At 40.5% G+C, this 12,882-nt stretch overlaps 1 protein-coding gene across 2 annotated transcripts in view; it reads left to right on the top strand.

Annotated features, from left to right (window-relative positions):
* Positions 1-11,159, top strand: part of PDHX (pyruvate dehydrogenase complex component X) — a 49,510-nt gene extending 38,351 nt beyond the window's left edge. For both annotated transcript variants that reach the window (XM_075094374.1, XM_075094373.1), the window contains exons 10-11: positions 2,298-2,362; positions 7,508-11,159. In XM_075094374.1, coding sequence (XP_074950475.1) covers positions 2,298-2,362; positions 7,508-7,772 — 330 coding nt within the window. In that variant the 3' untranslated portion in view covers positions 7,773-11,159. The remainder of the gene's footprint in view (positions 1-2,297; positions 2,363-7,507) is intronic.
* Positions 11,160-12,882: the final 1,723 nt, after the last annotated feature.

Here is a 12,882-nt window from a genome sequence, read left to right as displayed (position 1 = left end):
CCTGCAGTTCCCATGGTGGGAATGTACGCTTACATTAAGTTTAATAGGGCTATGATAAAGTAAGCATTTTCCTTTCGTTTCAAATGGAATGTGTGTAACATAGGTCACACTACTCAATATAAAAGTCATTGGATCACATCGATTGCAGGTGTCCACACCAACGTAATTTTGCTCTTCAACTTCTTCACTGAACTATTGAAATAAATATGTACCTGACAGGCAAATGTGGGAGGCACAAATTGAAACTGCAGCTGCTTCTTTACCAGTCTCCCTGTAGTTTGGCAGGTGCTTTCTTCATGCAGATTGCTTATATGTCCCCTTCTGCTGTATGTCAATTTTAACTTCCTTCCAGGTCATGTGCATCCTAACACCATATTTTCATTTTTCAACTAATGCAATTGCATGTATGCATTACACTCAAATTAACCCTATTGTGTGAATGCTGTTCCCATGGCTATTCTCTTCTGGTTCACTAATTATTCAGAGATTAATAAAAGCTTAAAATAAAATTCATTGTGTCCTTTTAACTTTTAATTTCATAATAAGGGCGTCAGTTTTGTAAAACTTGGTGTAGGCTTGAATTATTTAGTGGGTGATTCATTGAATGAGATTCTCTTAAACTTCTTGGTGTTTAGTTCTAAGCTGAAGTCACTGCAGTCGTTAAACTACCGTGACCTTTCAGAACCCTTGCCTGAAAGATGTTTAGAAGTGTATACAGGGAAGGTGGCTGTTTACCATGACCAAGATAAAAGGGGATTAAGGCATGTCACAACTACAACTGCTAATCAACTTATTATCTGTGTGAAGTTTCTTGTAATGACTCTACCTCCACCCATGTGCAAACAAAAAGAAGTCAATTCATAGTTTCCACTTATTGACCATGGCCCTTAAAGGCAGGGGTGAGGTTTCATAGAAATTACCTCCTGGTAGGTTGAATCAAGTGTTTGACATGATATTCATAGAACACATGTAGAAATCTGTGGAAAGCAGAACAGGCAATTCCTGGAAAACAGTCTAGAAATTAAAAAAAAACCTTCTCCAAGAAAGTTTTATGAATGTGATTTATCACTCTTTTCATGTTGTGATAAAGTAGATTTTTGGTTTGGTTTTTTTTTATTCACTTCCACTGAAATTTCCTTAACATAATTAAATGATTGGAAACTATCATTAGTTTTATTGTTTTTACCAGAAGAAGGGAAGTATAAAGAGACTGTTGTTTTTACCAGTCTTCCCAGAAGCAGATCTGAGTCTGCTCCCCTGACTGCTTTTGGAAACAGTTACTTTTGTCTTAAAATGTCATAATGCTGCAATTGTCACAATGTGACATTTTTCTATGTGCTTTTCCACCTGTGGAATAAATATGCTACAAGCCAAAACCACTAAATGTATTCTGCATGAATAGGATAGATCATTTGTCCTGCATATATTCCTGCTTCAGTCTCTGCTGTGAGTTGAAGAGCTTCTTGTTTTGAAAAGGTTGGTGCTAATGGAGAGGTCATCCAACACATTTCCACTGGGTATTTACAGGGTGTTAGGGATGGGTTGGTGGCTGAACAACTGGCTCTTGACCCACCAATGAGTGCCATTTCTCCTGAGGTCCACACAGTCCTTTCTTCCTTATGTGACAACTACTGTAAGAATTATTCATCCTGATTCCCTCTGCTACCATCTAAGGAGACCTCTGAACTAGAAACATCCTAGGTGGGGATAAGGTTCTTTTTCTCTGTGATCTTATCTTAGAACACAGTATGAACTTTTTGGGCTGTATCTTGAACAAAATGTGTGTGAACAGTTTCTTCTGTCATTTAGAAGTAGAAAAGTCTCACAAATGAAACGGACGTCACAGGATGGATGGCCTTCAAGGTAGTTGAATGCTTAACTGGAAGAAACAAATTCAATCTGCTAGAAAGTTCTGAAGTGGTACATGGCAGTTTCTTTGAACAAATATGTTAAGGGCAGTGTGAATTTGTCTCATCAGTGTTTAGCTAGATATTTTTATTGTATAAAAACACTAAGGGAGAATGGAGTTTCCATTGTGAAAACTGCAGCAAGATATATGAGAGAACAGCTTTTACTGAACAGCTAATATCATTGGGAAAATGAAATTTTGTGTCCTAGTCTCTTTGCCAAATCATTGTAGTTACAACAACAATGTTGCTGAGGTGCTTCCCTAAATCCAAAAGCAGATGACTTTTTAATGACTGTATGGTACTTAATGTTTTACTGAAGTAAAAAGAATTAGTCTTTTACAACACTAATTTCTTTCTTCTCTACTTTTCTTCTTTCATTTTCCTTAGGCGCTAGCAAAGAAAGCAAGAGATGGAAAACTGTTACCGGAAGAGTACCAGGGGGGATCTTTTAGGTAAAACTCTCTAGCAGCATTTAATACATGTAGTGTGGGTTCAGAACTTGTTTATCATCAGCTATTCTGCTGTGTGTTAATGCACTGCCTTTATAAATCTTGCACCTTTTAGGATGAAACTCCATGGGATGATTCTGAGGGCCAAACCTAAGCCAAGTGTCCTATATCAGGGGGAAACAATTATCTTGGTACAAGCTTATTTCATCTGATCCTGGTGTGAAATTCATGCTTTTCGTACCAAGACTGATCTGACTTTTATTTTTGCACCTAATTTTTCCCAATTGCAGAAGAATGTTGGGTCTTGTGCTTTGGTTGTTGATGGGTTTTTTTGTTTTGTTTTGTTTTTTTTAAAAATTACATTCTGTAGTTAGGAAAACCCATTGATAATAGTTTTAAAATAAATATTTTAAAAGGAGTTGTTTACCAGAGGTGTGGCAGCAGACAGTGACATCCAGCTTGTCCCCAGTTCAATCTTTGGAGGAATCTCTCTAGAGGAGAAAAAAAGTTACAGCAAAGTTGTGGTGTTAAGTCTGAGAGTTTACTTTTAACTGAAATATTTAAAAACAGTATATCGGTTTTAAATAGTAGCCTATATTTAGTAAATTTTTTTTCTATAAAATGTACTCTGCAAAAAGAGCTAGTGAACTCAGTGACGAGAAGTAAATGGCATGTGTAAAACACTAGCGTAAAAGTAGTGACACAGTTACACAGTTAATTTCTTAGATGATTTTTTACAATCCCCAAGTTTCTAAAACTTAATATATTTTATGACACAGTATCATCAAGCAACATTTTTTGTTATATAAACTTTAGTTTAGCTCACTTTTTGTCAATATTTTTAAAAGCTAATTCTGAATCCTTACGTTAGTCATATCTTCCAGAATAGATAATTTTTTTATGAGAGTCATACTACAGACTTCTGCAGAAATATTGCTTTAATGTATATTAATGTACCCCGGTTGCAACCGTCTGGTGTATGTGGCTCTCATGCTGGAGGAGTGGTCAAACAAAAATCTCTAAGCCTTTCAGCAGAAAAAGCATATGGAAATGCATTAGTGGAGGCTTGGATGTCCTCATCAACACAAATGTCCCGAGTGTGAATAACTGTGGGCATTTAACTGGTAACAGATGGAAGCTGTGTGAGGTGTGACCAGGTGGATGACCTGCTCAGCCTGGTGGCAGAGCTACAGGAGGAAGTAGAAAGGTTAAGGAGCATCAGGGAGTCTGAGAAAGAGTGGAACCGTGCTCTGCCCTCCCTGAGACAGAAACAGGAAGAGCCACCAGGTAATACCCAAGATCAAGGGGATCCTATGTCCTCCCCCTGCTGGGCTGAAGGCTGTAGCCTAAAGGAAAGGAGTGAATGGAGGCAAGTCCACACTTGGGGCAGCAGGCAAACCACTGTCTTGCCTACCTCGCCTTTCCAGCTGCCTCTGTACAACAGGTATGGGGCTCTGGATGTGGAAGGCCAGTCCATAGATGATGTGGATGGATGGTACTTTCTTACTTTCCAATCATCGAATTCATTTTCACTGAAAAAGAATCCTATGACTAGAGTGCAGCTATTGATGGCGACAGGCTGTTCAGAAGGGACAGGCAAGGAAGGAGAGGTGGAAGGGTTGCCCTCTACTTTGAGAAATGGATAGAGTGTGAAGAGCTGTCTCTGAAGAATAGCCATAAGTAGGTGAAAGCTTACGAGTAACAGTCAGAGACGGAGGCAACAAAGGGAACCTTGTGGTTGGTGTCTACTACAGGCCACCTGACCAAGGGGAGCATATTGACAAAGCCTCCTTACTCCAGCTAGAGAAGGCATTGTGCTCGCAGGCTTTCATCCTGCTGGGGCACTTCAGCCACCCCAATATCTGCTGGAAAAGTAGCACAGCAACCTGTAAGCAATCCAGGAGATTCCTGGAATGCACTGAGGATACCTTCTTAAGCCAGGTCACAGACAGCCCTACCAGAGGGGATGCGATACTGGACCTGATGGTCACCAATGCAGGTGAGCTAACTGGTGACGTCAAGACTGGAGGCAGCCTGGGCTGCAGGGAACATGCACTGGTGGAGTTTGCAGCCCTGAGAGATATGGGTCAGATGAAGAGTAAAGTCAGGACCCTGAATGCAAACTTCCAGCAGTTCAAGGAGTAGGTCAATAGGACCCCCTGGGAAACTGCCCTCAGGGTCAAGGGAGGAGAACAGAACAGGTAGATCTTTAAGGATGTTTTCCATAGAGCACAAGAGCTCTTGATCCCCAGGTGTAAGAAGTCAGGAAAGGAAAGCAAGAGACCAACATGGGTAAGTTGACCTGCTGGTCAAACTAAAGGACAAGAAGGAAATGCACAGGCAGTGGAAGCAGGGACAGATATCCTGGGAAGAGTATAGGACGCTGCCCAGTTGTGGAGGGATGGGGTCAAGAAGGCCAGGGTGTGGCTGGAGCTGAACTTGGCAAGGGATGCAAAGAATAATAAGAAGGGCTTCTACAGGTATGTCAGCCAGAAAAGAAATATCAGTGTACCGCACATGATGAGAAAGACTGGCAAACTGATAAAAATGGAAAAGGAGAAGGCTGGGGTGCTCAACAACATTATGGCTCAGTCTTCACTGGCAATCTCTCTTCCCACACCTTTCAAGTAGATGGACCTCAAGGCAGGGCTGGGGGAGGAAAGTCCCTCCCACTTTCAGAGAAGATCAGGTTCAAGACTACCTGAGGAACCTGAATATACATAAGTCAATGGGACCTGACGAGATGCATCCAAGAGTCCTGAGGGAACTGGCTGATGTAGTTGCCAAGCCACTCTCCACAGTATGTGAAAAGCCATGGCAGTCAGGTGAAGTCCCCAGGGACTGGGAAAAGGGAAACATTGCACCCATTTTTAAAAAGGGTAGAAGGGAGAGCCCTGTGAACTACCGTCCTGTCAGCCTCACCTCTGTGCCTGGGAGGATCATGGAACAGATCCTCCTAGAAGCTATGCTAATGCACATGGAGCACAGGGAGGTGATTTGAGACAGCCAACATGGCTTCACCAAGGACAAGTCCTGCCTGACCAACCTAGTGACCTTCTGTGATGGGGTAAATACATCAGTGCACAAGGAAAGAGCCACTGATGTAATCTATCTGGACTTCTCTAAGGCCTTTGATATAGTCCCCTACCACATCACGGAATCACAGAATCACAGAATGGTAGGGGTTGGAAGGGACTTCCAGACATCATCTCATCCAACCCCCCTGCTTGAGCAGGCACACCCAGAGCAGGGGGCACAGTAACGCATCCAGGTGGGTTCTGAATGTCTCCAGGGAAGGAGACTCCACAACCTCCCTGGGCAGCCTGTGCCACTGCCCTGTCACCCTCAGAGTAAAGAAGTATTTTGTCATGTTTAGGTGGAACTTCCTGTGTTCGAACTTGGGCCATTGCCCATTGTCCTATCATTGGGCACTATTGAAAAGAGTCTAGTCCTGACACCCACACTTTAGGTATTTATAGGTATTGATGAAATCTCCCCTCAGTCTTCTCCAGGCTGAACAAACCCAAGTCTCTCAGCCTTTCCTTCTCTCTAAACTGGAGGGATATTCATTTGATGGGTGGACTGTTCAGTGGTGCATCTAGAGAGTAGCGGTCAATGATTCCATGTCCAGGTGGAGACTGGTGATGAGTGGTGTCCCTCAGGAGTCTGTATTGGGACCAGTGCTGTTTAATATCTTCATTAGTGGCATAAACAGTGGGATCAAGTACACCCTCAGCAAGTATGCAGGTGATACCAAGCTGAGTGGTGCAGTTGACGTGATTGAGGGACAGTATGTCATCCAGAGGGACCTGGACAAGCTCAAAGAAGTGGGCCTATGTGAACCTCGTGAGGTTCAACAAGACCAAGTGCAAGGTCCTGCAGTTGGGTCGGGGCAACCCCCAATATCAATACAGGCTGGGGGATGAAGCATTGAGAGGAGCCCTGAGGAGAAGGACTTGAGGGTACTGGTGGACAAAAAGCCAGACATGAGCCAGCAGTGTGCACTTACAGCCCAGAAAAGCAACTGTGTCTTGGGCTGCATCAGAAGAAGCGTGGCCAGCAGGTTGAGGGAGGTGATTCTGCCTCTCTACTCTGCTCTGGTGAGACCCCACCTGGAGTGCTGCATTCAGCTCTGGGGCCCTCAGCACAGGACAGACATGGACCTGTTGGAGCGAGTCCAGAGGAGGGCCATGAAAATGATCTGAGGGCTGGAGCACCTCTCCTACAAGGACAGGCTGAGAGAGTTGGGGTTGTTCAGCCAGGAAAAGGGTCTGAGGAGACCTTATTGCAGCCTTTTAGTACTTAACGGGGGCTTGTAAAGAAAGATGGGGCAGAGTTTTTAGCAGGGCCTGTTGCAATAAGAGAAGGGGGTAATGGTTTTAAACTAAGAGAGGGTGGATTTGGACTAGATATAAGGAAGAAATTTTTTACACTGAGCGTGGTGAAACACTGGAACAGGTTGTCCAAAGAGGTGGTAGATTTGGATAGGGCTCAGAGCAACCTGATCTAGTTGAAGATGTCCCTGCTTATTGCAGGGGGGGATTGGAGTAGATGGCCTTTAAAGGTTGTTTCCAACACAAGCTGTTCTATGAATTTGTGGTTCTGTTTTCCCACTCTTTGCAGTTTGTATAACAAAAAGGAGGAGATGGTGGGCCAGCTTTCACTTTAGACAGTCTGTCACAAAAGAGTCCAAGTCTTTCCCACTTTCCCCTTGGTGACACAGAGAAAAATGTTCAAAGGAGAAAGGTATGATGAGGTTTTCCCATGCCTGAGTATTACCTTGATGCCAAAATTGTATCACTTGATTCTCAGCAGCAGTTGTAGCTTAAAGTTTTGAGATCTGGTTTAAAAGGCATTTGGCTTGGAACAGGGATAGGCAAAGTTTATTTGAAGATATCACTTTCTTGTCCTACTTTCCGCTTTTAGTGTGTGCAGTGCAACGGTATGTTACTGTAAAGGATCAGGACTTTTAAAAAGGTGCATTAAGTTGTAATCACAAAAATCCCAAACCCTCGAGAGTCTGAATTCAGATTAATGGGTTGGGCCCTGGGTTGGAATTAGGTCATAGTAGTCAGTGAATATAGATGATTTCTTCTAGGGGATATATAATTTCTGACATTACTGGTAACTCTTTTCTCTTCCATTTAGCATCTCCAATCTAGGCATGTTTGGTGTCAATGATTTCACTGCAGTTATAAACCCTCCGCAGGCCTGTATCCTGGCCGTGGGCCGAGCAAGACCAGAGCTCAAGATTGTGGAAGATGAAGAAGGAAATGAGAAACTTAAGCAGCATCAACTCATGACAGTGACTCTTTCAAGTGATGGTCGGGTGGTAGATGATGAACTGGCTTCAAAGTTTCTGGAGACCTTGAAAGCCAACATAGAGAATCCAGTGCGGCTTGCCTTGTGTTAAATTCAGTGAAGATTGGTGCTTCTTGTTTTGACAACATAGATAACTGTTAAGTACTTGGGTTCTTTGTATAGAGGAGTAAATAGTTACTGTGAGAAGGACATTTAAGATATTTAATTTATTGAATTAACATGAAAAACTATTAATTTTGATGCTTTTAGTCTTTTGCAGTGACCAGGTTTTATACTGTAGAGCTAAAAGACTTGAAAGTTAACATACTACATTTCTTTCAACACTTAGTACTAATGGCACAGAATGTTTGCGTAGAGAAGTCAATCTCCTTTGTAAAGGAAAAGTCAAGAAAACTTCATGAAATTTAAAAGGGAATCATAGAATGGTTTGGGTTGGAAGGGGTCTTTAGAGGTCATCTAGTCCAACCCCCCTGCAGTGAGCAGGGACATCTTCAACTAGATCAGGTTGCTCAGAGACCCATCCAGCCTCACCTTGAATGTTTCCAGGGATGGGGCATCAACCACCTCTCTGGGCAACCTGTGCCTGTGCTTCACCATCTTCATTGTAAAAAAATTTCTTCCTTATATCTAATCCAAATCTACCCTCCTTTAGTTTAAAATTATTACCCCTTGTCCTGTCACTATAGGCCCTGTTAAATAGTATGTCTTAATCTTATCAGCCCCTTTAAGTACTGACAGGCCATAATAAGGTCTTCCTGGAGCCCTCTCTTCTCCAGGCTGAACAACCCCAACTCTCTCAGCCTGTCCTCGTAGAAGAGGTGCCCCAGCCCTCAGATCATTTTCATGGCCTTCCTCTGGACCTGCTCCAACAGGTCCATGTCTGTCCTGTGCTGAGGGCTCCAGAGCTGGATGCAGCACTCCAGGTGGGGTCTTCCCTGTGCTGAGATGGGTTGTTTTATTTAAGGGCTAAATATTTAGCTTTTAGAGTGAGGAAAGCAAGAGTCATAACTGAGCAATGTGCTGCTATGAGTCCTGGTCAATACTGAGATAACTGAGTAGCTAAATTGTATTTCTGCAGTAGAAAGTTTTTCAGTTTTCAGAGGACTTTTCTGGCATGCTGTGACATCCAAATTAGATTGAAATAAGGTTTATAAGATTTTGAGAGATATTTCAATAGCTTACTATGTAAGAGCACAGACATTAGAAACCAAAAAGTTTTTTCGTTTAATTTCATTTACATCACAGATCTTACTGGTTTTTATCTTCTCCTTTACTGTGTTATACTGAAGGAAACAAGCTGACTGTGGAGATGAGTGGGGAAAAGAAATAACAGGAAATTCTGAGAGACTAAATTAGATCACAGATAAAAAAGCAATTTCTCAAAATACTAAGTAATCTGGTGAAATCCACAGCCTCAGTCTCATTAAAACACATTTAAACTGTAGGTGCATCTATTTTTTTCCAGTATTTTAAGATAACTGCATAATCCAATGCCTTGCAGAGGGATAGAAAGGAGAACAAACTTGTGTGAATAAATGAATTCTCCATGAAGGATGGCATCTCAACATCATTGATTTTTAGGTTTTGATGGAACCGACATTTAGTGATAACAACATTTTGTGTTTAAAAAAAAAAGAAAAAAGGTTTTCTTTGACCTAATTTGGAGATAGTTACATTTTTTACATTTAGAAGTTGCCCCAACTCAGATATCTTCTTCAGCACCACAAAATATACAAAAATTTTTTTTTCAGGTGCTCTGTGATATATTGTGGTTAACCTAAAACCCAAGTTAATTGAGCCAGCAGTATTGTGATGAAAAACTAGCTTTGATCTCTCAATCTCGTAGAGGTTCCAGTATGAAAGGTCAAATTTTGCACACAGAATATTTGCTGATTAATGCTGTTCTTTGCGTGAATAGAATAAAGAAGTAGAAAGTGTTTCTGCGTCAGTGTATATTGACTTGTAACTCGAAGGCATAAGTGCAGTCGCGTGAAGTTTAAAGTAACAGAAGTAGAATGTGGTTTTTTTCTTGTGTATAAATATGGAACCACACTGTATGTGTTTGAAATGAAGTAGGTGGATTTACAGGGCCTGATGAGAATATAAATTGTTAGAATTTGGGCTTGTCAGAATTCTGGGAGTTTGTCTTATTCTAGTTTCTGTAAGTGCTTCTTTTAAAGACTGCAAGGACTTGTTTGTTGAGCTGCTGCCATAACTAAAATGCTAATTGCAAGACAAAACCTTTAGTTAATACTGAGTTGAGAGTTTTTGCTAAATGAGTTTGCTTCTTTGACTTGTTCTGATATAATAAATTTCATAAGCTGTTTATTTAACAGTAGGGAGAGATTTTGTTTACCAAATCTAGTTTACTATGCAATAATGGGCATATCCATTCTGTATTTCCAGTTTCTCACTGATAAATTATATTCAAGATTGGGTGCTGAGGATTAATTTGGAATTTTAAATGGTTAACCATGAATTTTTCCAAAGTTTTTTGTCAATCCCATATTACTTCTCGGGGAAAAACCCACCAATTTATATAGTGTCCTTAATAATCTACAAGAAGTTCTCATCGTTTGCATAGCTAAATCTTGCTCTGCCCAAGAGAATTTGCAGACTTATTTAAAATCTGATATACTGTTCTCTATTTTTTTTTACTTGGTGCTCCACAGTGTTGTTCTGTGTTGCCCAGCATTTGTATATGCTACTCTTTAGCTGGCCACAGTTAAAGGCTACATGTCTGAGGCACACAACTACAGTTTTGCATGTATGTGTGTTCATGTAGTTCGTCGATATGTTTTGCTTTTGGAGCCACTGGAAGGTGCTATTGTATGTAAGTATAGAATGTTTATCATTTCTCGTTTGTGTGGGTACTAATATGTCCATTATACTTCTGTTCAACACAAACAAGCTAAGACTATGCAACTTTTTCTCCATGTTAAATAAACCTTTACAACTTCTGAACTAGGCAAATCTCAGTAAGGCTAATACAAGCTCTAATTCCAGTTTTTTTACATCTGCCTGCTTGCCAGCATTGTCAGTTGACATAAAGATGGATGTGATTTGTCAGTCATCAGCCTGTGAAGGAAATCTCTGGAATTCAGACACAAGAGCAGTTACATCTATCTCCTTAATTCAGAGTAATTGTACCATTTGGCAACATCTACCACTTTAGCAGAAGTGAGACAACAAACGGTTGCCTGTACACATTAAATAAAACACTGACTATCTTCCTGAAGAATTTAGGGATTTGGGGATGGGAGCAATAGATAAAATGGCCCAGAAAATGAACCATGTGAAACAGTTATGCTTACAGTTGAAGCAAATTTGCTTTGAAGTAAAAATTTCACAGATTAAAAATATAACTTTCTATGTTTTATTCTTTTCAATGTCTTCTTTTGACATCTTTTTTTATATACCATGAATATGTCTACCTTCTTGAAGAACTAAAAATCCAAAAATAAAAATTAAAGTAGTATGCTAATGTCTGCTGGAAATGTCTGCCTGTAGGATATGCTTGGTGAAAATTACTTTCTTCGTATCCTTTTCCTTTGCAAGAGGCATAGTTAGAAAAAAAAAAAAGGGTGGATATTTTGGACTTTGTGATTGCTGGTAAGTATTGAACTGTGTGTCACACATAAACCTATAATTATGCTGTGAGGATATTTGACTTTTTTGGATCTTTTCCTGCAATGTATTCCTTATGAAATAAATTTTTTGTAATGAATCTTCCTGCATGTAATCCCTGAAAGAACCTCACTCCTGTAAAGTGAGTGCTCAGTGCTATTTTCACCTAATCATTTTGTCCACATGCTCATGCCCATCCATACAAAGTACAGTAGACACTCTTATTTCAATTAATTATTCCCATTGGATACAATAGAATTAGAAAGTTAACAATTATAAATATGACAAATAATCCAAGAAACAAAGTCTGAACGCATGCTTCTATGGGCTGTGTGATACAGAAAGTTGCATATTGATTGCATTAAAGTATATGCAATTGCAGAGTGAGTTAGGGGGAAACTAATTCAGAATTATTGGAACTAAGTGTCATGCTTGATGTGTTTTTTCCATGTGGGAATATGGGCAATAAGGTGACGGAAAATAAAGCAAAAGGTGCCGTTAGGATTGGTCATGTCATAGTCTTGTGGTGGTGACATGTAGGTTTGAAACTGATTTTACTTTTTTATTTTTTGCTTTCTTGGCTGTTCTTACATGACTTCTCAATTTTCCATTGAGTTTTTGTCCTGGATTACTTTTTCCATGCTAAAATCCACTGAAAATGTTGTGCATTATTTTAGTTTCTGTGAAAGTGGTGGAAATAAAGCATATAGTAAATGACGGTGGCACAATGACCAATTGCAGCTGGTCAGATGAGTTGGTCTCTTTCTGTCAGGAGTACTCATTGCAAGCCCCTTCGCTACCACCCAGTTTATCCTGGCAGTTTTAGACAACGGGTTAATTGAAGTAAGGTTAATCTACCTGTATGTTAGCTGAAACTGGGCAAGACCAGGAACAGCCACTGGGAAGCTTAATTTCTATAATCCTTTCTATAAGACTTTTATGGAGAATTTAGTGCTCTCAGCTAGACAATCCAGTATCTTTCACAAGCACTCTGCTTCAAGGGTATGAAAACCTGTATCATAGAATTAAAAACTTTGCATAGGAATAGGCACAGCTGAGATGTAGAAGACATGACAGGATACACATTTACCAGCTTTGGTGACCGAAGAGCTGAAAAGTATCCCAGTGTTGCCTTTTGGCAGAAGAGAGCCGTGTTACAAGGAGTCCTCCTGCCAAGCAGGCAATCAGGTAAAGTGACACTAAAAGATCTATAGGTTACTGAACTGGTAGGTCATATTATGATTTGTTTTTTATTTAACTGGTTTTGTCTTTGTTTTTAACTAGGTCTTTTAGGCCTCCATTGTTGGTAATGATATTTTTCCCCTCCTTTCCTAAAATGTAGAAGTACTGTCTTAAGTATTCGCAAGAATGCACATCATTGACTTGCTTATCAAAGAATGTAATGTCTACGTGGTCAAAATCCTCTTTGATGTGTTTCCAGACCTCTTGCAGTCCATAGAGCTACAGAAGCTAGAAAAGAATGCAGGAGATTAATTGTCATGAGAGACAGGCTCTATTCTGGCATTTAACCAAGCTGCACTTTTCAGTAACACACAAAACTGTTTATTGTGGTA

Source organism: Phalacrocorax aristotelis, chromosome 5, assembly GCF_949628215.1.
Source record: "Phalacrocorax aristotelis chromosome 5, bGulAri2.1, whole genome shotgun sequence".
Taxonomy (NCBI): Eukaryota; Metazoa; Chordata; class Aves; order Suliformes; family Phalacrocoracidae; genus Phalacrocorax; species Phalacrocorax aristotelis.
The sequence above is the reverse complement of the archived record's forward strand: the minus strand, read 5'-3'. Positions and strand labels throughout refer to the sequence as shown.